General features: G+C 38.1%; 1 protein-coding gene across 3 annotated transcripts; it reads right to left on the bottom strand.

The window, feature by feature from the left end:
• Positions 1-883: 883 nt before the first annotated feature.
• Positions 884-25,511, bottom strand: LOC138599263 (basic helix-loop-helix ARNT-like protein 2). Of its 3 annotated transcripts, none has more exons than XM_069670815.1 (17): positions 25,409-25,511; positions 13,236-13,347; positions 13,058-13,096; positions 12,930-12,971; positions 12,675-12,832; positions 12,514-12,596; positions 12,334-12,426; positions 10,034-10,151; positions 9,782-9,931; positions 5,639-5,873; positions 5,101-5,207; positions 4,756-4,906; positions 4,449-4,501; positions 4,243-4,354; positions 4,018-4,108; positions 3,247-3,343; positions 884-1,640 (listed from the first exon to the last, which is right to left on the bottom strand). In XM_069670815.1, exons 1-17 carry the CDS (start codon positions 25,449-25,451, stop codon positions 1,483-1,485), a joined length of 1,842 nt encoding a protein of 613 aa, XP_069526916.1. In that variant the 5' UTR covers positions 25,452-25,511; the 3' UTR covers positions 884-1,482. The 3 variants fall into 3 exon arrangements, with proteins under 3 accessions (XP_069526916.1, XP_069526915.1, XP_069526917.1); XM_069670814.1 differs by having other exon boundaries at positions 4,018-4,111; XM_069670816.1 differs by lacking the exon at positions 4,018-4,108 and having other exon boundaries at positions 1,505-1,640.
• Between the last annotated feature and the right edge of the window lie 271 nt (positions 25,512-25,782).

A 25,782-nucleotide genomic window follows, 5' to 3' on the forward strand; every position in this document is an offset into this window, starting at 1 on the left:
TGTGATATGTGAACACACAGTATAGGCATACTAGGGCTCAATCATTTAGTGCACATTCAATAATGAAAACAGACCCCCTCCACTGGAAAACAGGGTTTTGGAATTAAATGTAGTTTTCACCTAGCAAGCTGCGGTCACATTTCTCTGCTAAAGTGAAAGTTTATATAAATATGAGATGGTTAAATATAAGCGTGATTTCCTTAAACAGACTGGCAGCCCATTATGGTCCAATATGCAAATCACGCAAGTGCAAAGATGGAAAGAGAAACCTTCGATACACAAAAATGACTTTTAAGCAAAGGTTGTCGAGTGGTTAAACTTTTGAAACTGACGCTGCGTTGTTCAGTTGCATCTCCTTTCTACCTAGTTCGGAACCTCGTGGGCAGAAGTGGGTGGTTTGTGAGTGAGGTTTGGTAGAAGATTTATTTTAATGGCTAGTTCCCATTGCAAACTGGGACCCAAACTGTAAACAGGAGTCAATATTCAAGTATTTATTTTTGAAAAAGCCCCAAAGTAAAGCTTTCTCCATGAAACATATTTCCTAATGAGTTTTTGATAGCTTCCTTGCTAACACGTGTTATTAGCAGGCGGGTTAAAGTCTATTGTAAGGACCATGTGAAAACTTTTGGCCACATTAACTTAGACTAAGCTGGGCTTATGTGTTCTAATGTAGGATGTAGCATTTTTTGAATCATTTATAAATATAAATACACATTTACGATCATTCGGACTAAATAATACAACACATTTGGTTTGTGTTGCTGTGCTAGCTAAAAAGCGAATGTTAGCTAGTCCTGTAGTGGTGGTTGAGAGGGGATGCATTTTCATATTTGCATATTCAATTAGATTCTCAATTAAGGAGAAAAGGGGGCTCTTTCCTTCTTCAGTACTTACTGGACACAATTTCATACAAACATTACAGAGTATTTTTACATAAGTTAAACATCTCTGGAGGGGATCTTTAAAAAACAGAGTAAAAAATTTAACAATCAGATCATGTTATGAAAAACATGCGAGTCATTACTGGGTACCCAAGGTTTCGCAAATGTCAGAACGTTTGAGGAGTTTCTGTAGCAGCACTGCACATGGCAGGAGTCTGATTCTCCCCCAGTCACTCATTAGGGTGCAAGCAGAGTGAAGAGATAAATAGTCCTGCTGTGAAAAGTCTGCGTTTAAGCGAGAGAGATGTCACCGAGGAAGACACTGAATCAGCACAGGCTCTGGGGACGAACCTAACTTTCCTTTAGGCGAGAGCCAGGGGGACCAACGGGGTAATCCCAGTCATAAGAATTCCTATTAACTTCTGTCTGTTAGGCTTCCTCAAGTGCGACATGTTGCGACCTTTGGTACAATGAGTTCAATTGTGCAAGGCCAGTCAGTCAGTCGGTCACAGAATGAAACAACTGAAAGTGCAATTTCTTGGCAAACGGCAAGAAAGCGGCACAAGAGCATGTAAAAGGGGGCTGAAAGTCTGCGCCCCCTCTAGAAAGGCCAGTGTAAGTCCTCAAAGTCCCCCGATTGACCCATGTTTACATCCGTCTCCAGCAAGCTCATAATGACCGCCATGGCCGCCTCGTCACTGCTGAAGCTGCTCAGGCCTGGCACCACCATGCTGTCCAAGTCCAGCTGGGACGGTTCACCTGGATGAAACAGAGCACTGATATTATAGAATCTCTGCAGTGATAATGCTTTCTAAGTTTTGGTGATGAATTGTTTTATATTAGCCCATTTTCTAAAACACTGCCTAGTTAAAGTAATCATTTTGAAGATTTTCATTTAAATAAATGTCTGTTAAGTCAATATCTATCACCGAATGAGGTAACACAGTGGTGATTGAGGCTATGGCCCACTGATGAAAGCCTTTGCATTTGCAGTATTACAAATCACAAGCGGCGCCCAGTTAGTGATGCGTTTTCCATCATCCAGCAGTGGTTGGTCTGCCAGAGAGGGTAGGCGGAGCTAAGCGGCTTCGGTCTCTGCAAGCGTTGCGAGTAAACAGTAATCCACTATGGCTGAACGAACAAAGAAAAGATGGATGACTACAGATACAACTTCAACAATAAGTGAAAATCCGAAGAAAAAGAAACAAATTGGACGCTCAGATGAAGGCAAACAGTCTAAAAAGGAAAGCGACCGCCAGCGAGGAAAATCAAGAGTTACAACCGGAGACAACCGTGGACGTCACACATGCAGCACTGTCTTGATATCTGGGAATTGTGCTCCTGCAATTACCGTTTATCGCCATAGGAGCCGCCAAAGAGAACGAAACTGAGATTTTCGGGATTATAACTTTAACTTCAACTTCTCCACTTAAGTTCTAGCTGCAGACATCACCATTCATGATTTAATAGTTTTCCCAGTTTTGTGTTATGTTTATAAAAGGTGGATTTTATAGTCCTGGATTTACATAACTGTTAATACCAGAAGAGGTTAACATCATGATGACCGGAGGTCGATCACAACTCAAAACCTACGCTTCTCCCGAGTGTAGGAATACTCACTCTGCGTGTGTATGTGATGATTTGTCCTGTTGACTGTATGTGCGGCGATGTTTGTCGAGGTTTTAATTTTTGTCTGATGTACACTGCATGCATGCTTTATTGATTCGATTTTTATATCTCCTTTACGATTGTGGAGGTAGTTGTTGATTTTCGTATTCTTGTGTTTTTACCCCCAATGTAAAGTACATTCAGCTTATCTGTAATAAAATGTGCTTTATAAATAAAATTGCTATCACGTGCACCTTCTCTAATATGTGCCGGTTGTATGTTGCTAATAAACGTACACCTAAGTAAAGAGGAAAAAGGTTTTTTAATTTAATTTCAGAAGATATTGTATATATGAATATCTTTCACATGTTTAAAAAGTCCTGGAATAACAAAAATGTTAGCTTCTCTAGCATGCTAACATCACCTTTTACACCTTTTAATTCAAGCTTTTCTCACATGCTTATGTCACCTGAACCTCACATAAAGTCCCAAAGGTGCATTTGGCTAATTTAGGTGAAAATTCCTTTTACATTTAAAACACTAAAAAGAACAATACTTATTAATTCCTGGCAAATAACATGACATAAACTTCTCCTATTTCCTAAGTCTTCACGTTGAAATATCTGGTTGAACAAAGCACCTTACGTTTGGACCAGAAGTGACTCGACTGATCTAAAGAAAAAATTCCTTAAAGAAATATGAAGAAAATGTTTGTCAGTAACTAGGATTTGATTGGTGATTATCCTGCTGACGGTACCTGAACTTTCAGAAGTTCCACTGCTAGCGCCCGCTCCCGTCCCTGAGTCAGAGTGGGACAGTGACAAACTGCCTGCCACCTCCTCTCTGCTGGACACCTGGAACAAATCGCATTACGTTAAAACACTGCACAGGGCCTCACGTTTCACCTTCGTCCACTCAAGTGTGTAATTAAACTCAGGAAAACAAGTGGTAGCCGCTGTCTCAATGTGCACATTTTTCTGCATCTATCACATTTCAGTGAGTGTGAATTTTAATGGGACTTAAAGTCTTTGCTGTAAGTAAAGTATCAGAAAAATGGCATCAATTAATAACAAGTAATATGCATCAAATTAAATGACACAACAACATTTTTTGGTCATGACCTGCACAAGCAGCTTCCAAATGCTGCGTACATCATCTGATCTCCCCATGTCGACATGCATTTGCTTGAAAATATTAAATGTAATTTGCATATAGTACCTGACAGCAACCAAAATTTGCATAAAATTACTTGCGGGTTTGTCGCTATACATTTGCATAAAAATATGTACCAGAATGTCACAACACATTTCCATATAAACCCTATTCATGCACACAGATTAAACCTCCTAATGCAGCAAAAAAACTAAGACTGCGGCATTAAAACTAAAAAGCAAATATTATTTCTGTGAAGACAAACTACATCTGTATACTCTGTAAGTACCTTGAGCTAAAAGTCAACAAGCAAACAGATACCTGCCTGACTTAATGCAAACAAAGTGGCTCTGAATAAAATGACGAAGTCACTCACACTCCTACTGGTTTGTGGTGAAACAAGAGGACCTTTGTCCTGGGCCACTCCAAACGGACTGGAAGCTCCGCTTGATGGAGAAGAGTTAATCCTGCTAACACCGGAGATTAAATTATTTTTAAACTTATATCAATAGTCTTATTATTGATATTAACATACATGTAATGTACATAATTAATAATCCTATTTAATCAATTTTGTGCAGCGAATATATAAACAAAGCACCTGTATGTGTCGATGAGTTCATTTGCGATTTGGGTCCCTATACTGCCAGCGTAGATCATAGTCCCCACACCACTGGAAAGGCTGGGAATTATGGGTATTTGCTTTGAGACCTCTGTGGAAGAAGAGGAGAGTTAAAGCAACCTTTACATTATAAGTGGCACGCAAAAAATGAATGCCAACATGAATGTACAGTTCATATTTCTTACCCTGAAGTGCTTTTGAGCTGCCTGCCTCCTCTTCTTTTATGTGACCAGGCCCCCTGGTGGTGAAAAGGAGTATTTATGCTACAATGTCTATGACTAAACTGTATGTTAAAGCTGTGCTCTTGCAACATGATCCGACGCACTACGTGTGAATAAAATAGGCAAAAAAAAGAAAAGGTTGTTAAGACTGCTAGTGTAGATTTTAACAGTATTAATTGTTTTGAAGACGTGAGACTAACTACTCATTCCTCTGTTATCAAACTAGCAACCGAACACTTAATCACACCTTTACAAATGAATCAATACTTACGAGACGACCCTGTTTAAAGACACGATAAACTCAACTTCTTTGGTCCATGGATTTGTGAAACTAAACCACTGGCTTTGGAGTGAAACATAAGAGCCATATTTTGTTTTGAACTTGTAGCACGGTGTTTCAATCTTCTCTTTGCTTCGAAGTGCTGCCAAGAGAGTAGATGCGAGTGTTATCACAAAGCACAGTAGGAAGAAAATGCTGCTAAAAGCTAATACTGTATTCAAAAAAGACCTATTTTTCTAACATGTTTAGCTTCTTTTAGGGTATTATCTCAACTAAGTTCAAAGTTCACTCAAATGTAGGAAGTAGGTGCCAAATGTGGCTGCTTTGCTCCATTACCTTTCCTGTGTTTCTCTGCGAGTTGCTGCAGGTCGTCCTGGTGGAAGTACTCGTAACACGACGTGCCGAGAACTTCCTGCGGCAGATACCCGATAACTGTCGTAGCTCTGGGAAAGAGAGTGGATACAGAGGGAGGTAAGTTATCTTGCTTATTCTCATCTTGTGGCCGCTCAGCATTGTGCCGCTTAAAAGCAGTGACTCTCCACATGTAACATATAGCAGTCACACATATGGGAAATTTGATAAAACGATTCACTGTACTTGGTATGAAATTACTTCCCAACGAATGAGAAGAGATTTTCAAATGATGCCATCAAGACGCACAGCTCCTTCTGAGAAATAATGGCAAAGACACAAAGGATTATCTCCACTGACAGATGAACTGACTCTTTTTAATGCTTGGAGCTCAGCTCACCACAACACGCCTCTGCCATTTCTTTCTCAGCGGACCAGTGTGTTCAGAATCAATTTGGGGCTTGTGACTGGAAGGTAAAGGGTAAACTGTGCAGATAGACGGAGTTGGTAAAGGAAAGCTCACCGTTGGTCTACAAAAGTGAACCTGCCGTCGATCGCACAGCGTGTGACGAACTCAGCAGGCTTGACGTTGATGTCTTTGGAAGGCTGTTGGGACGCATGAGGGAGGAGGCGGCACACCGTCACCAGGCAGGTAAGGTTTGAGGTTTCCTTGTCAGCGTCGGCCTCAGAGTCCTGCTGGCTGCTCGGCCAACTCCGCATGTATCCAGTGCAGTGGAGGGTACAGTATCTGCTCGAGTCTGTTGATACAAAGACAGGGAGTTTGTAAAATTTGTGAGCGAAAATTTGAAGGAGTTGTGAATATTGCCTGTGAAATTGCACATATTAGTTTGCCTAAATTGTTTCCGAACGTTTTTATTAACCGATCATTAAACTACAGCGATAGAGGTGAAGAGGGAGCTGAGCCTGAATGCAAAGCTTTCAATTTACCAGTCGACCTATGTTCCAACCCTCACCTATGGTCACGAGCTTTGGGTTGTGACCGAAAGAATGAGGAAGTGGATACAAGCGTCCGAAATGAGTTTCCTCCGAAGGGTGGCTGGGCTCAGCCTTAGATAGGGTGAGGAGCTTCGAAAGGAACCAGTTGAGGTGGTTCAGGCATCTGATTAGGATGCCTCCTGGGCACCTCCCTTTTGAGGTTTTCCGTGCACGTCCAACTGGGAGGAGAACCGGGGCAGACCCAGAGCTTGTTGGTGGAACTATATATTCCGTTTGGCCTGGGAACGCCTTGTGATCCCCCAGGAAGAGCTGGAAAACGTGGTTGGGGAGAGGGAGGTCTGAGTCACCTTTCTTAGCTTGCTGCGACAGACAGCCGGCCACAGATAAGCGGAAGAAAATGGATGAATGGATGGATGGATGGATAAAGAACCCACTATTTCCCTTTGGAAAACCAGAGTTAAAAGATGGTGAATATTGGACTTGCACTCACCAGGTGGAGAGAAACAAGACTCCACATTTCTGATAATGTTGCTACATAACTGTTGGATGTGTAAATAAGCAATTGTATTCTAAGACGTTCATCATATCAACTAAATAGGTCAAGCAAATCAATTATAGTAGGTTTAATTTAATCAATCAAACAATGACGAGGGAAATGCATGACGAATTAAACATCTTTTTTTATTTAGCCATTAAAAATCTAACAGCCATTGCTTCTCCATCGTTTAATCTGCCGTGCAGTTGCAGGAGTAGGCCACCGAGTGGCGCTGCACCCCCTCTTTCTGTCACCACAATAACAGTAAGTGGGGTTTGGGCCATCTTCTTACTTTGTTGTTATACAATGCTGTAACACTGACCTACTTCCTGTGCTGGACTTAAACTGTGGCTTCTTTTTAGGAAAAAAAAAGTGGAACAAACTGAAACCTACCAAGAAGTTCTGTCAGGAGAAAAGAAGTGTGTGGGCGTATGTTACCAACAACACAAACCCTACAAACATTTAAATAACTCAACAACAATGAGCCCTTTCATTTATGTGGGCGATGAGGAAACATGCCTGTGGATGGAAACAAAATCTGTTTTGAGTTATAACCTTAAACAAGCAGCTACAGAGATAAGAAAGAAGTCTTTTCTTTCCATGGAGATGCAGTAGAGGTAATGTTTAGACTCCCTCACGTGCACACAACCACTTTGAACTCTTGCAAACAGGCGGAGGGAGTCACAACCCATGCACACACACTATCATCAAATCTGTCCACCAGCTCCACATCAGCTCATATCTTTATTTCCTCGAAGGCAGGCCAGGGAATACATTTTCCATTGTTTGTTTTCCACTGGCTGTCCTAACACTGACTTCACTGCCTAGAAACACATTTAAATATCTCATTAATCGTCATTGGCAATCTTCCTCGCTTGGGTCAGAGTGACCTGCAGGCCCATGACTGTTAAAACAAAGTAGTTTTTTTTCAACCTAGTTAAAAAATAACTCAGTGAATCAGCCCAAGTGCTCTCAGGAGGACAGAAACACAATGATTCTCAATAGCACCTTTAATACAAGAGCTGTGGGTTTGAGAGAACAATGTGTTTCTCCATGTTTATTTCTATTCTGTATCCCGTGTCTGTCATGATCTGTTTTTGTCTGCAGAAAAATATGTTTGAGATTATATTAAATTCTACCCAGCCTTAAGACGCAGAATTGTCTTCTTTAGATAAGAGAAAAAGTCCCTGAAGTACTTATCTGTATTATTCTGTTATTCTGGCGCTTGTTCAGCAGCAGATCCCATCCATCTGGTACTCCAAACTGAGAATCATTTGGATGCACTTACTGAGCTCGAAAACAGGACACTGAATTGAGCAACACAACCAGACCAGTGCAAGTGGTTCATTGAACTGAATGGAGGTCAATGGTTCTATCCTTTCATATCAAGTTATAGCAGAGCTTTGTTTCCTAGGTAAAGGCTAAGCATGACTAAGAGCCTAACAATCTTGTAGAGTAGCTATGTGCTAGTTCAATCAGAGCACCAAGAATTGCACTGTAAAGAGACAGATCACCAAGCATCATACCCTAAAACCTATGCCAACCAGAGGGGTAAACAATCCATGCCACAATATGCAACCAAGAGCTGAAAACCTAATAGAATCCCTTTTACTATCCCCTACTACCTACTACTACTACTACCCCTCTCTATACCTGGATTGTCTTTGTTCATTAGTCTCCTTCACTAAGTCGTTCAGTGACACTTCCGGTTTACCCATAACGATAAAGCAACAACTCACTCACTCCTTCCTCACTCTCGCTCATTCATGAACGATGACGGCTCCCATTGCATTCACTGGTCTTCTTCAGTTATTTGGCCCAATCTTCTGACATTATAATGTCTTTATAAATAAACATGATTTAGTTTGTGTTCATCTGTCAGTGGTTTAAACATCTGTGAATTGGATTTGTGTGCACGCTTGAAATACTTCCACCCTGCTTTCATTCATAATCGCGTCATATCGTTCCCGAGGACCATTGTTGTTCAGTGAACGAGTGAATGAGTGAGAGTGAGAGAGGGAGACACACACACATCTGGTCACTTTTTACCAATGTTGTGACCAAGTCATCTTTGCTCAAGACCCAAGTAAGTCTCAAGTCATTTGGTCCAAGTCTCAAGCAAGTCTCGAGTCATTTTTTCTTGGGCAAGTTAAGTCAAGTCACAGGTTATGTCAAGTCAGGTCAAGTCGAGTCCCGAGTCAAGTCACTTTTTTTCCACCCAAGCACTCTTACCTGTAGCATCCGTATAGTATGTCTTTATAAAGAGAAAAGACAAGGTATAAGTAGCCCGTCTAATAATTATATTATTGGCCGATTTATATAACCTTTTAAAAAGTATGACAATGAATTGTATCTGTATTATCTCGGCACAGACGCAGCCATGATGATGGTCTGGTCTGAGACCGTATTGAGTACCAACGAGTACAACTGATGTGGCTTCTCTTTAGGGAAAAACATCAGGTAGCTGGGGGTCTTTGATGTTGTGTGTTGCCACAACGAGGAGTTTGACTGACAGCCAGTCATCAATCATGTCAATCACATACCGGGGAGCTTTTTGAGTCGTCCAATCAGGATTCCCAGTTTGCTGCATACATACTTGAGAGTTAGACAGAAACCTGACAGCATTGAATTGTATTATCTTATATTGAACAGCTAACATTCAAACTTATGAACACACTCAAGTCATCCAAGTCATCATGCCTTTCAAATCATTAACTTGCAAGTCCAAGTCAAGTCTCAAGTCATCAAAACAGTGACTCAATCGAATCGAGTCCAAGTCACCGAGTCTCAAGTTCACATCTCTGATTTTTACGTTTCGTAGTTCTCCTAACCAATGACATGGCCATTCAATAAATACAGCCTCCTCCAAAAGGCTGCTGGCGCATGCTAACATCAGTCAGTCTGGTTTTCTAAAGGGAAGAAGGAAGGGATTGGGAAGCCACGAGCAGAGCAGAGTGAACGGCACGAACGAGTCAATGCATGAAATTGAACGGATCATTCCGTTCACTACAAAGTGTGCTCCCGCAATTACCATTTATCATCACAGATGCTTCCAAGGAGAACTGAGATCTTAGAGATTACAACTTTAACCAAAGCAAAATCAATTGACAGCAGTGAAAATTAAATGAGACTTAATTTTGCGTTGTCTCTATAAGGGCTCCACTCCAAACCCACCTTTCTTTCTGGAAGTACCGGGCAGCAAATGTTTGTCCTCGTGCTTCACCGCCACTCGACTGTGCTTCATCCGGCAGAAGAAGGATCTCCGAGCTCCACTGGACATATTTGAAGGTCTGGCAGGGGAGTCTGCCTGGACCTGAACCCCAGCTGCACAGAAAGACACACAGTGCACATTGTCAGTTTGTCAAATTTAATTGTACAGGGTCAATTTTAATTATTTAACTTAAACCTAAATTTCAACAGACTTACTTGCAGCATCAATGAGGCGTTGGCGAGGGTACGACTCAGAAGACGACAGCTGCTCCTTCACCTTGTTGATGTCTTTGGGGTGGATGAAATCAAACAGGCTCTGCCCGGTCAGCTCCAACTGTTAATCCAAATGACGTACATCCATTTATTCAACTGTTAACTACTTATGTTTCACTTAATAATCTTTGTGTGTGTAGTACTATAGAACGAAGATGAACTTTCCCGCATTTCTACTATTCTTATCATCATCATTCAGTTCATACATCATACAGTTTTTCTGTTCATTTCAGCTCTACATACAGTCAATGTATCTGGACTACGAGTGAGATCTCTGACTTGAACCAAAAATGGAACTGCGGCAATGTGCATCCTGCCAAGGTTTAATGGTAAGCCTCCAAATAACACATGTTGCCCTACAGACATGGAGTCAAATTTCTTTCTAAGCTTTTCTCTTGTATCCCTCCTAATCTCCACTCTTCTCTGCTTCTGTCTCTAAGCTGAAGAATGTGGTCAAGAATGCAGAGCAGGTGTGGTTATCACTTTGTCTCCCAAACTACTTTAAACTTGATCGTTAAGTTTTACTCACAGTATTATCAGACCTTTATTAGAGTTTCAATAAAATCTGTGTTTTGGTCTGAGTCTCATAACTCACATAAGTCTGTGTCCCAAATGACGATTTGCGTGTGTGTGCGAATTGTAAAGATCTGGTTCGTCAACCACAAACAAATTATGTGGCAACTGCACAAACTGATGCACATGCTGGGTGCAGATGTAGCCTAGTTAAGACTTTATATAGAGTTGCAAACTAACAAAATGCACACGAAAAATTAATTATAAAACACAAATTAGCTATAAACCCCTTAAGCACCAATTATTTTCTTTAAAAAAAGCAAAACGTAAACCTTCAATGACAGATTTTTCCAGCCACTTGATAGCAGCAGGAATGAGCACAACATTGGCACGATTGCCAGTTGCTAACACATACAGCAGATAGCAACATTAGCATTCATTTAAGGTTGTGTTCCGTTCCACATAATGAATTTAAATCCAAATTATTCCCAGTCCCAGTTTTTTCACTCTCTTTATAGGTCTGTTAAATGCCCAACTAGGCCTAAGTTCACCAGCTAACCTTGTCTGCCATCTGATGCTAGGTGAGCAGTGTCTTTAGCTAGCTTAGCCGAAAGCACATGTAGTTAGCTTAAAAACACAGAGAACCAGGCTTTTTAACTACATTAAAACAAGACTAAACTTTTAACTAAACTCATAAGGTTACACCGGCCAGCGCAGGTATTATGTCAATTAAACTTGGGTAACATCACTTCATAACCCCTTGTAATGATGGCTACAGCATTTTGGCTGGCCAGCTAGCACGTACCAAGTTAGCGAGCTAACACTACTTGAAAGTTTTAAGTATGTTTTAAGTATATTTCGCATAATGAGGAAAGATACATTTAACCATAAAAATAAAAAATTACATTAAATCATTAGTCACAAATAAGGGTATTTCAGACATAAGCATTTTTATTAAGGTATTTGATAAAAATGAGAAATGTACATGAGGAAAATAGTAAAGAACAAAATAGGCTAGCTGGTGTCAGTTATTTTTTAACTAACATTAGCAAGATTTTGTTATTGTAAGCTTGCTGACTAAAATGCTTTAGCAGCAGCTACAAAAGTTAAGACAGTGGTTCTACAGCAGTACAGGAGGATAAACATTATATACACTAGCTACTGTATGTTATTTAAGGAAACTAGCATCAAGTCGGTAGCTAGCTGAAAAAGCTAAAGTGTTAAGCTCATGTTACTGTGTTTGTTTTTTCAGTCAAGTTAGCAAACAACATGTTCTCCCATTTCTCTGCTGATGTCACAAACTACTCTACACCCTGGACCAGTTGTGCCCGGAACAAACACGGCTAAGCCCATCTTATTATCATATGATGACATTGGAAATTGGGAAATACTGCATGGGGAAAATAGGGGGGAAAATTAAGCTTTAATTCAATTAAACAAATAATTGGTAAAAAAGGAAAAAATAGCTTTCAGCATAATAATTAGCTGTTAATGTATAAAGCTTTATATGTTTTTATACTTAATTAAAATTAAATAATGAACAGTTTTTATTGTACTTTCCTTTGTCAGATTTGAGACTCCCAACTTCAAGAAAAAATTATCCAATTACACTTAAGTTTAATATAGTTCCTTTAGCCATTCGAACCCAGTGGGATATCCTGAAACTCTCCTTCTTAACATTTATTTATGACAACATCAAAATGAGTGTGTGATAAAGAAGTGATACACACCCGTTTCAAGTTGAGGATCTTGGAGACTGACTCGGAGAGGAACAGGATTTTCGCCCGGTCACAACTTACAACTAAGAGGAAACCATCTGCAGCCTGGTAGACAGATAAATAGACATATTTATAGACCAATAGAAATGTATATTCACACAGGAAGATTTGGGGCCATACATGAGCACTAACTCTTAGCAGAAGGTGCCTGAGGTCATCATGAGGCAGGATGGAAGGCTTGCAGGTGGTGTCTGTAAAGGCGCTGCTCGTCCCAGCTGAAAACACAGGAAGTAGAAGCTATTAGACGGGACAGAACTGACGCAAATTACATTATTGATTCCCAAGTGAGTTACCTTTGAGGGCTTTCAGGTGTTGCACAGCCTTTCGCAGCACAGTGAGTTTGTCAAGTTTTCGTGCCATGGGCTGACAGGCAGGGATCATGGCAGACAGCTCGTCAATGAGGTTGTTCATTTTGTCCCGCCGCCGCTTCTCAATCTGGCTGTGAGGCTCCCTGTAGGCACAGACGTTCAATACCACACGACATTATACCAAGCAATATTAAGATTTACCTTTGAACTATGAGAGACATGGATGGCACAGAAATTTACCTGAAGCATTTCATTTTGACTTGTGTGTCCTCTCCTTCAGATCTGCAAATAAAAGGACCAATAATATAATTCTTTGCCTGTAGTCTCTCATAAGTCAATGTGTGAATAAATATATGTAGTATATGTACCTGCTGAGGTCATCCTCCATTTGGAAGTCAAGACTTTGCCTGTAAGATCAATTAGATATATTGGAGCTACTAATATAAAAATCCAGTACACTAAAGATATATACTCCAGAAAATATAAAGTTAAATAAGATTGATTAAATGAGTTTTTCCTTTACAAACTATGTAGCACTCCTCTTACTGTGTATGGGTGTCTGACCTCTCCTCCACATCTCCCTTTCGTTTCCTTGGCAGCTCGACAGCTGGCAGCGAGGAGCAGGCTTGGCTTGGGCCTTCCTCCTCTGCAGCGGGATCTGATACATGAAAACAACCACCACAGTGATGTGAGAGACTGAGAATGAATACATCGACCTCAGAACCTCAACCTCTCTGTAGCGCTGGATGTTTGCTATGGGTGATCTACTGAGACTTAGACATAATTCATCGAGCACAAGGCTCTCGTCTTTGAGCCAAAGTCAGAAAAACTGTTTTGAATTCTGGTGATTTTGATCAGTTGAGCACAAATATTTGAATTGTGCCGCATCACAAATTCAACATACATAAATGAAGGAAACCACACCTGGATTGTATAACATAATGTTTGAATGCGGAACATAGAAAAAAATTAAATGAATGCACCTTCAGGCTATCTAAGAAAGCCTACACCTTTACCTGTGTGCCAAAACTAATAAACATGTCATTATCTGAACCACAGTAAAGATGCACAGTGATCATTTCAATGGTGATCATGTCTTATTAATGTAACATGCACAAATTTAGCATCTATCAAAACAGATCTAGGTACTTTGTCTGTACTTGCAATTTAGTAAACTGTTGCACCCTGATTGTTTTAAATTTTCATCCTTATTTTAAAAAAACTTTTTGTAGCGCTCATAGAATTAATGAATCCTATCCTGTATTTCTAAATATCTATAAGTCACAGAGTAGCTAAAAACAGTTTTGTAGAACTGTTCTATAGAGTGTCTAAAACAAAGAAATTGAAAGTCTATAGAGTTAAATAATGGCCAAAATAGTTTCAGTATCATTAAATACCTCGGAATTAACAGCATTGATTTTGTCTTTGTCAGATAACTATTCACTTGAATTTCCTTGATTTGAATTCTCTTCTCAGAAATGAACGCTCATAAATAGTTTCTAAAACATAGATTCCTCGGTCAGTGTACTTTTTGGTCTTTGAATTTCCCTTTTAGAAACAGAAATCAAAAACAAAAAAAAAATGTTTTATTTCAAAATTAAAAATTAAAAAATAATTTTTAGTTTTTCTGGTCAGAAATGACGAATACAAAATTTAAATACCACTTAATTTTCTTTTCGCTTTTATAAAGAATAAAATAAAACTGCAGGAAAAATAAGATGAAAAACAGCCTGTTTTTCATTTTCTGAAACCGGAAGTTCTTCTTCTTCGTTAGTTTTACGGTTTTCCATAATGCTCAATTCAAAAATTTTAATCTTTAATTTTGATTTTTTTTATTTAAAAAATCTAATCTAACTAACCAGATTTTTTTTTTATTACTTGAATTCATTTTAGTATGAAGTTAATTTATATTTAAAAATTACCAGCTCAATTTGCAAAAATGTATAGTTTTCTGAATATTTGAGACTGTTTTTTATATATATATATATATTCTGGGAACTCCTAAATAAATGAATATATTTTTAATAAAATAATAAATATACACATTTTTGTATTATATATGTTTTTTACTCAACATTTTAAATAGGGAAAGTCAAGACACATATTTTCAGGTACTTCTTTTAAAAGTACAATTTTACAATCAATTAAACTTATTAAATTACTTAAACTAAATTAAAATTTAAAAGTACAAAATATATCGTGGTTACATTTCACAATTAGGTATTTAGTATTAGTAATTTTAATCATAAAATTAAAATGATTTTAATTTTAATCATAAAATTGAAATTATTATGGCCTTAGCAAAAAATGCTTCCAAACAGTTATGTTTACTTTTAACAATGAACTTATTTTCTATTTATTAAAGTAGCGTCAACAACATGTGACTAATTATTAGGGCCTTCTTTTGCTTCCATAGACTTTGGGTTTTAGGCAGTTTATGACACCGTCCAAAAGATTTTTTTAATCTCTTTTGCTATTTACAACATATTCATTAAATGTGAACTGACTATCCTGTATTACTTATATTTATGGATAGTTTATATATGAGTATTTACCCATATTAAAGAAGTCATCTTCTCTGAATTTATTTGTTCAGCTTCAAGCATAAATCTGAATCTTGTTTTCTATTTTGAAACTAGGAGTATTTTAGAAAAGCTTTGTTTCTACTTTAAGAGAAAGTATCACTATTTAAAAAAACATTCTTTTTTTCACCTCAAAGGCACGACTTTTTGTGAGCGAAAAAATAGGATGATTCAGAAATGTATTTTTAAATGGCTGACATCTCAGGAATGTGTGTCTAACTGTGGAAAAAGGCATATGGCACTTTAAACGCTGACTCATTGCTGCCAAAAACATTCGAGTGCAGACTGCCAGAATTCTTCTCTTTTAGTCTATTTAGTCTCTTGCCAAACCAACTCCCCCTCACACACACACACACACACACACACACACACACACACACACACACACACACACACACACACACACACTTAAAATGCCTTGGCTCGGCCCTCCTCTGAAGTCATCTGTTTCCAGGCGAACTCTCAGAGCACTGGCTGAATGCTGCCACTGAATGGCGCTGCACCTCCAGCTATGCATGAAGTTTGTCCGTTTAACCGGCACGTGAGAGTAAATGGGGTTTGGGCTATCGTCTTACCTAACGCTTATATAATGTGGTAACACTGACCTACTTCCCTCTCAGGACTCCCATACTTAAAAACGTGACATCCTTTTCGGGATAAAAAAAAAAAGTGTTGATAAAGTGAACAAAGCTTTTCAACGTGACTGTTGACCGTGACTGACCTATATTCTCCTGCTTTTCTCAATAAAGGAGGAAAAGAAAATGATGATAGAGAAATCATTAACTGCCAGTTTAATAATCAAAGCTGGGACACAATAAACACGGGATTATCCAGGCTTTATTTGAATGTTTGGCCTGAACTTTTGCACAGTGAAACATGAATAACACTTTTTTTCACAGTTTGCTTAAAAGAAATCAACCAATGAGGGCTGCATATCTTAGAGGTCAAGGGGACCCTTTCAAAATCTTACAAACAAACAGCATGACCTTCCCAATTTAATAAGCAGTGGAATGAACTTTAATGATATTGAGACCATTTTCTTTAATCCCTCCAGAGCAGTTTAGTGGGTCATCACTGACGCAAAACTGGAATGTGGGAGCGAGCGTTTGCCGAAACTCCCTTCCACCCACCACACCACTGATGCTGCACAACACACCGCCACTGACGTCACACAGTTCTTCCTGTTTCCTTATTATCCAGGAAATTTTTCCCTTTGGTACCCTTGCAAACCATGCCAGCTGGCCCATCTAAAACGTGCCGTCTTAAAATCAACAGTGCCTGCTTTGTGCTGTGGTGAGAGCGCGTAAAGACGGTCACGTTTTTGAGTCACGCCCGAGCCAAGCGCTGCGGTCGTGCAGGGAGTGCTGACGAGAGGCCAAGCCAGCAGGGCGGCAGATGACAAGCCGTATTATTGAAACCCGGAAACATAGACCACCTCCCATAGTGGAGGTGCACAGGAGTGTGACAAACTCAATATGAGCAAGAGTACGCACGATATGACCTACATGGACCTCTTTCGGCTGTACATTTTCAAACAAGTGTACGTGTCATCCCACTTGAATAACTTCAAGTTATTCGGTAGTGCAAAGATTATCGATGACCTAAACCGATTTATAGATTTGATGTAAAGCCAGAATAACTCCACAAGAGCAACAGTGAACACTCCATTTGCACTCCATTACTCAGCAATTAATCACCAGATACCATAACTACAACATCAAAAGCAGGCAAAATGGCCGACAAATGCCAACCGAAGCCACAATTGCCCAACAGTCAGATCAAGGAGGAAAGCAAATACAAATAATGATGCATCCAACAATCTCTAACCTGGTTTGACACACTTTTACAATAATAGACAAAAATACAAAGAATATTTATGCAGACGGTGTTTTTCATTCCTTTGCTAAAGCTCAAACTGCCCGGCTAAAAAATTCCACGAGAGCAAGTGCAGTTATGTTTCCTCCGACACAGAGCCAAGAAAAACAAGAAATCCAAAAGTCACGAGAGGTAAGCGGTGAATGTCAAACAGAGTGTTCAGACAGCATAAAAGACTGTGACAGTCTGGGCCAAACAGCCAGAGGAAAAATCTGGATACAAGCTGGGTTTATGGTATGTGTAGTTTTTAATTTAAAAACTAGGACAAACTGGGGAGAAAATCCTGTTCGAAGTAAGACACTGTGAAATATTCATGAGAGTACACATCTGTATTTACTTAACTTTGAAACTACTCAAGAGGGAGTTCAAAACATTAAGTGCACTTTAAAATGTTTTAAGGCTAAAATGCTAATGCTAAAAATGCTTTCCTAGCTTAGCTAACAGAGAAAACACAATTTTAAACATTAAATTTACCACAATTTTGATACAGTTTTTATACCATTCCATTTCCCATAGTTGTTAGCTTCTAGCTTGCTGAGTTAGCTTCTAATATAAGCTAGCAGCATTTACGCAAAAGAGCTAACTTACCAATTTAAGACATTTATGTAGTTTTACATTGTAAATTTTTCTTTGATGTAAAAAAATATTCAATTTAACAAACTTCATACACATAATGGTAAATATACTAAACAATTTTTGATAATTTTCCCTTAGTTACAGTGTATTAGAAACAAACTCAACAATTCTTAGACATCAAAATACATAGGAATTATTTTCCTTCAAATAAATAATTTGTCCTTTCAAAAACATAAAACAGAATTAAAGAACCCTATGACCTCAAAAAAGCTTGTATGAATCAGAATCAGAATCAGAATCGGCTTTATTGGCCAAGTATGTGAATGTGCATGGACGCGTTCAACACAGGTAGAGACAATATAAATATAAATATATATATACACACACCACACACACACGCATATATATTATATATATACATATATATAAATATTCTATAATATTAAACAACAATAAAACTCAAGGAATATAAGACAGTAGTGTGTGGTGAGTGGTACAAAGAATAATAAGATAAACATAACATACCTGTGTAATAGGTTTCTAATATTATATACATACATGAGATATGTAGGTTTTGATAATATACATTCATAAATTCATATAGGGTTCATAAATTCACCGTATTTTGGGAAATAAAGTATCTTTCAAAAACATTTCTCAATATATTTATGTCAAATCATTAAGGATAGTTTATTGTAGTCTTTACTTTACACTGATGTTTAGGTTAATGGAAAATGCTAGAATATACAGTTTTGAAATTGGAATTTTAATGAATGACAGCATTTCATACATAATGTAAATAATATTTTAAACACTGGAGTGTTTAAAATTGTGATCATTTCCTACACTGTAATATTTTGTCTGTATAACAGCATAGCACATTTATATATGTAACCAAATGCAGAAAACATTTAAATTAAGTTTGTATTTTAGTCTTTTATGACATTTTAATCAATATCGTTGTGCTACAAGCTTGTTAGCTAGCATGGCTAACTATTTGAATGTTGTTCACAAACAGAAACATTGATTATGCTATTTAAGAATAAATATTGGCATAATATTTTTCACTGGATAGTTAGCTGATTTTTGGAAGTGCTTAATAAAACTGATAATACAAATAGGAATAAAATCCCCAATGTCTGAAAACTCTTCTTTTGCATTTTAAACCGAACAGGTGTTTTAACTGTTAATGAATACAGCACTCTACACAATACACCTACACGTTTGTGAGTAAGACACCTTGTTGTAACTGTCCTACATTTCTTCTGATCATTAGGCAGTATATGACGTATATGCTATGTTACCCATTGTCGTTCAACTTCCTCACATCCTTTCATGCTACACATATTTAACATTCATCACCTCTGTCTCAAACAGCCTGCCTGCATACTTTCTTTTTCAAATGATGGATAGTCTGTATCAAAATATAACTAGCCTTTCATGTAAAAACCTTCAGACGCAAGCAGACAAGAGCACTTCCTTTTGTTTATATTCAAAACCGGATGGCTTTGTCAAGGCCAAAGTTTCAAGATCCATTAACAGCACCAGGGTCTCTACCCTTCACATTTTTATTAATCCATTAGTGTGCCATGTAAGAGCCATTATCTGTACAATGAATGTAAACACTGACTTCCTCTGTCTAGACGTTTTTGTAAATGTACCCCTTATTTGCTCTTATATTTCGTCTGATTCCCTCGTTAGAGATTTCTGAAATCATTTAGGCCTAATAAGCAGTGGCCTACTGTCGCTAATTGGGGCTGCAACTAATTACCTTCATATTTTCATTATTGATGATTTATATTGTTATGTTTTTCTATTCTGTCTATTATATTGTTTATTATGTTCATCATTTGGTCCGTGAAATGCCAGGTAGCAAAAAGAGCCTGGCGCTTTTAGGTCCGATCCACGTTTATGAGGCTTAATGTTGATTTAAAATGTCGATTAATCGATTATCAAAATCTTTGCACTCAGAGAGGTAAGACCACCCTCGTCAACTAAATCATCATCCGTCCAAATACTTAAAACTGTGTCGGACTATATGCCAGCTGTACCTTTGATAAAAAGTAGAAGGTGTGGGTTTGTGTTTGCTACATTGATATTTAACACTGTTTAACATTGACCGTAGGTGGCCTCTAAATATTAAGCTGTGGAAAGAAAGGACTTCATTATATTTTGCTTGAATCCATTAATTTTTGCATAACTTTTGGATACTTTTGTAAAGTTAAGCAACTGGCCGCTTGGTTTCTTAATAACCGCAAAAACGAAGCTATCTTACAGCTCTGACAGGTTACTAACCTCTTACTGGCTTCTCCTCCACAGCAACGGCAACTGAAGGGTGTGGCTTGTAATTAAAGCTGTCCATGACAGAATGTCACATAGTTGAGCTAATTTTAACTGGTTGTCTCAACTTAACTTGAACAGTGATTTTATGCTGTAGAGTCCCGTGTTTCTATTTAAAGCATCATTAAAGTCTTGTTGAATGAAACAGTTAAATGAGAAGACAGACTGGAGAAAAACACTTCAGGACAGCGCTCCGACTTTTTTCACTGCGTAAATGTCTCAGCTAGTCATTGTAGCAGGAATATAGGCATAATAAGCAGTGGCAGAGTTAGGCCTACTGGCAAAAAAAATCAGCATCTGCTGACAGGAGCAGGGCCATAGGGTTGGTCAGGGGTGGCATGGGCCCCACATGGAATGTGATTGGCCACCCTTGGGGTCCCCAACCCCAACTAGATTCAGATCATTATAGGTTTTTTTCTTGATAGTCACATGTATGGGTGACTGAGTAATATATCCAAATTAAAAAGATGAAGAGACCACAAAGAGATACCAAATATGTACAAAGTTTAGCAAAGGAAGCCCAAAGAAGCACAAAATAACTACAAAGACATGCAAAACAACTACAAAGAAGCACAAAATATCTACAAAGACATGCAAAACAACTACCAAGAAGCACAAAATAACTACAAAGAGGTCCAAAACAACTACAAAGAAGCACAACATAACTACAAAGACATGCAACTACAAAGAAGCACAAAATAACTACAAAGACATGCAAAACAACTACAAAGAAGCACAAAATAACTAAAAAGAGGTGCAAAACAACTACAAAGAAGCACAACATAACTACAAATACATGCAAAACAACTACAAAGAAGCACAAAACAACCACATAGAAGCACAAAATAACTACAAAGTGATAAAACTAAAGCAAAGACATAATTACGGCCCCAAAGTTACACAAAATAATAACTCGCCGAGTAACTACTATGAGACACAAAATAGCCACAAAGAGACACAAAATAACTACAAAGAGACACAAAACAATTACAAAGACTCACAAATAACTACTAAGAGCCTCTCAGGTGTCACCTTTTAAGCAAAATGTCTGTAGTGTCACACATGAAGTATTTCAGTTGGCTGAGTTTGTGTTAAAGGCTTTCCAACAGCGCAGTAGGACGCTTTATGTTTGATGTTTTTCATACTTTATTAGACATTGTTTGATATATTTCGAGGTGTAACTGTTCTCATTCTGTCTTGGCTCTTGATGTTTGTTTGCAGTGTCTTGTCAGCCCATGTGGGTTGGGCACATTTTTGTGCATGACATGATGAAATCAATCAGTAACTAACTAACAACCACAAAGAGACACAACATAACTTCAGGAAACGCAAAATGGCCACAGTTACACAAATTATCCAGCCCCAAAAGACAAGCAAAATGCCCTCAAAGAGACACAAAATAACTACAAAGAGAGCAAAAACAACCACGAAGAGACACAAAATAACTACAAAGACAAGCAAAATGCCCTCAAAGAGACACAAAATAACTACAAAAGGAGTAAAAACAACCACAAAGAGACACAAAATAACTACAAAGACAAGCAAAATGCCATCAAGAGACACAAAATAACTACAAAGACAGCAAAAACAACCACAAAGAGACACAAAATAACTACAAAGACAGCAAAAACAACCACAAAGAGACACAAAATAACTACAAAGACAGCAAAAACAACCACAAAGACACATAAAATAACTACAAAGAGAGCAAAAACAACCACAAAGAGACACATAATAACTACAAAGAGAGTAAAAACAACCACAAAGAGACACAAAATAACTACAAATAAAGCAAAAACAACATCAAAGAGACATAAAATAACTACAAAGACAAGCAAAATGCCCTCAAAGAGACATAAAATGGCTACAAAGAGAGCAAAAACAACCACAAAGAGAATCAAAATACCTACAGAGAAGTGTAAAACTACAATAAAGAGACACAACATAACTACACAGATGAAAAACAACAAAGAGGCATAAAATGACTTCGAAGAGCCACTGCACAACCACAGAGAGACATACAATAAGTACAAAGAGACCCAGATCAACCACAAAGAGACGCAAAAAAAACTACAGACAGATGAAAAAAAACAACTGCCAAGAGACACAAAATAACTAAATATACTATGAACTATAAAAAACTACAATAAGATGCAAACAGCTACAAAGAGACACAATATAAGTACAGAGGAGATTAAAGCAGTTTCCAGACTTGCCCCTGTCTACTTAAATAACTACCTTTGTAAAGATATGCTTTTGATACATGAAGCTTTGTCAAATTGTAGTTTTCATTTGTTAAAAACCCATAAATATGTATGTAATGTAAAGATAGTTAATTTACTTATTCATAGTAGCATTTGTTATAGACAAACCTGTACTCTAGTGTAGTGAATGGAGCTGATAATATAGTAAAAGCATAAGTAGGCTAGTAGAAGAGATAGTAGTAGTAGCAGAAACAGCAGTAGAAGTAGCAGCAGAAGTGATGGTAACATTACAAGATTCTGTAGCAGTACTATAGCTGTTGTTTATCGTGTGTGCATACAGTTATTGTCGGTAAATTACAAACTATAACACATTAGACTGTTATATATTTGTGTATACAGGAACAGAGACGATATTATATAGAGACACTGATTTCCTTTGTGTAACTGGGTCACGTGTAGAATAAAATCAAAGTAAATAACTCTAAATATCCTCCAAGCTCAGACTGTTGAGGTCAATATGCCATTAAGTGGACCGCCTGGGACATGTACGTAGCTGCATTATGTCTGAGCACAGTGTCTCACTCTGCCTCCTTCTAGGAACACGACCACTAGTGTTGTGGTTTCAGGTTGATGCAGAGAAGGCAGGCAAGCCTTAAATCCTACACTCACAGTACAGCATGTTCTAGGTTATTTCTGGTTGACTGACCTACAATTCCTGCAACTGCTCACAAAAGGCACAATGCATATTCTGTCAAAAAGCATATGACATTTGAATGAACATTTTCGCTGAATACAGTACAACAAGTATGAGTATAAACAGATGAATATATAAAAAAGGATATTCAATAATAGCAGAGGCTGTCCCTTTTATTAGCAGAAATATACACATAGCCAGGCATTCTAAGAACAAGATCACACTTTAAAATCAAATAAAATATATTCATTATTCAGAGATTGTAAACAGTAACAAACTATTTTCTAAGAGGCTTAAGATGAAATGCTGTATTCAAAGGCCTGTTTCCAAGTTTCATGAAGAAAGAAAAATGGGCTAGGTCCACCACTGGAGAACATTTTTTAAATAACTTCAATATTTTCTTCTTTTTTTCTTTTTATTTTGTTGGTAGGCATATCAGAGGAAACATTTCATTTACGCCATGATGTACTCCGAGTAGGTGTAGTTACAGAATAAAAATGACAAATAAGGATTGTTTTAAATTAAAAGCTTTAGGCTTGTTTTATACTTGAACTATTTATTGGCATGTGACACATATGAATATTGTAGAAGTGTGATATATAGAAGGATTGTTTTAAGAAGTGTTCATCAAGTTTTTATTTGAATTATTTTTACCTTATTTATCATTTTTATTTTCTTTTGAAAGGTATTTTAATTGATGTCTTAATTATGTGCTCTTTTTTTTTGTTACAGTTTTGAAGCACTTTGAGCTCCGTTTTACTGTATGAAATGTGCTATGAAATTAGAATATATTCTGATTATTATTATTACCATCATCATCATCATTATTATTATTAACAATGATAATAAAAATCATATACTGTATTTCCAGTGTGAAAATCTGACACTAAAGCACATTGCACTGAAAAAAGGTGAATACACCTGGGAAATATTGGACATTTACAGGAAAAGGTTATGATGTTTTTACTGACGAAAGTAAAATTCAAAATTGTACTTATTATAATGAATTACTTTTTATTTTTGCACTAACATGAACAAGTTTTAACGTAATTATGAAATAAACCCGTCATTAATATTTATCAGCAGTTTTAAGTTTGTATATACAAATGTCCCTCTAAATGTAATCAAAGTAATATACTTTATAGGGAGTAAATATTTAATTGGAAATGCAAAGATTCATTTAGTGTTATTTCGGGATATTACAAGTGAAAAAATGTAGGGTGCACCTGTTGGCCGACTATAAATAAATAGGCTTACTGGTCGATATATTCGTATGAATATTCGTTTTAATATTGGAAAATAATTATTAATATTTGAACCAAAGTATTTTTTAAACCATTACTAAGCCTTGTTGTTTTTAGTTAATATTGCATTAATGTACAGTCGCGGCGCGATATGCGCCTATAGGATCTTTGAATACATGTGGCACTGTGGTGATAAACTTAACTTTCTATTACCTTCTGTCACTTTAAAGTTTCTCTAGTGTTTAGTAAAGATTAGTTAAATTTAGTAGCACGATGGAAGCGTTGGTTTCAAAAAGCTTCGATAGCTGACATTACTGCAGTGTTTCGTGGTCTGGTTCAGAAGCGGCAGGGAGCGTCTACCTCCCTCTGCTGCACGGTGAAGGCAGTGCTGCTCTACTGATCTACTGACCCAATTTTGAACGGAGCTGAACGAGAAAGAATACACGGGCAAACCTCGTGAAACCACATGACCAAACTAAGTCCCCTTGGTGTAGAAAGAACAATGTAGCAGGTACGCGAAAGGTGATGGAAACTGCGAACGAACGTCATAGTTAAGGTTGGCATCATAAAAAATATTTTGTTACGGTTAAAGGAACGTCGTCGCCATAGTTACGGTCACGTGATGTCATGAGGTTTGCCCTGCCCGAGTGTTCTCGGAACAAAGCTCCCCCTCCGTACGCGCGTCCCGCAGCCGGAGACGAGCACGTGCAACGGAATAATGAATGGACAGGCTTCCACCGGCGCGACTACGCTGGCGGCGAGACCGTTCACCGGCTGCCAATTGGCATTTTCGGTAGAGTAGGTTAGTAGGCAGCCTGCTCCAGTCATCGATGCTGCATACAGTAGGCTAACGCGTTACTGAGTACTTCCGTTGGGCTAGGTGGTGTCGTTACAGTCGTTACTGACAAAAGTAAGTGGTTCCTTGAGTTGTCGCATTCTCCTGATGTCACCTTAAAGTTGAATAACAAAAGCCTAGCAGTAAATAGTGCACACTTTACAACCATGGTTGCTATTTACTGTTAAACTTAACCCTAATGAGTCGAAAGAAGGGTCTAAAGAAGTTCAGAAGTACTTTCTAGATCTGCTTTGATTTTTGCCGCCGCCAAAGCCAGTCACTATTAAGAGAAGATGTGAGCTAAATTACGCACAATTAACGCATTGAATTACTATCAACCCCCAAGCAACCCGTTCCCAAAGCACCTACCTGCTTGCCTGTCCGGCTTCCCGTCAGAGCCACCGGCCGACATACCTACAGACTGCAGCCGGTGTGCCCGGTGAAGGCTACGGAGCAGCGCCGCGCATGTGGAGCCACCAGCTGTAGTAGTAATAGAGAGGAGATGAGAGGAGGGAGCTGCAGAGAGGAGAGCCGGGTGTTGTATAATTGACTTCATTTTTTCCCTCACCCTCCTCCTCCTCCCGTATTTTTTTTTTTTTTACAAAGGAGGGAGGAGGGGGGTGTAGAAACGTGAGGGATGTGTGAGAACGGAACACCCTTGTCCTTTAGGAAACATGGAAAAGAGGGAAGAGTTCACGCTTGTCTCCTCCTTCCTTTATCGCCTTTTTGGTCCATTCATGCCA

This window comes from Semicossyphus pulcher, unplaced genomic scaffold (assembly GCF_022749685.1).
Source record: "Semicossyphus pulcher isolate SPU_LCO1_2020_fin unplaced genomic scaffold, fSemPul1.0.p SCAF_20, whole genome shotgun sequence".
Lineage (NCBI taxonomy): Eukaryota > Metazoa > Chordata > Actinopteri > Labriformes > Labridae > Semicossyphus > Semicossyphus pulcher.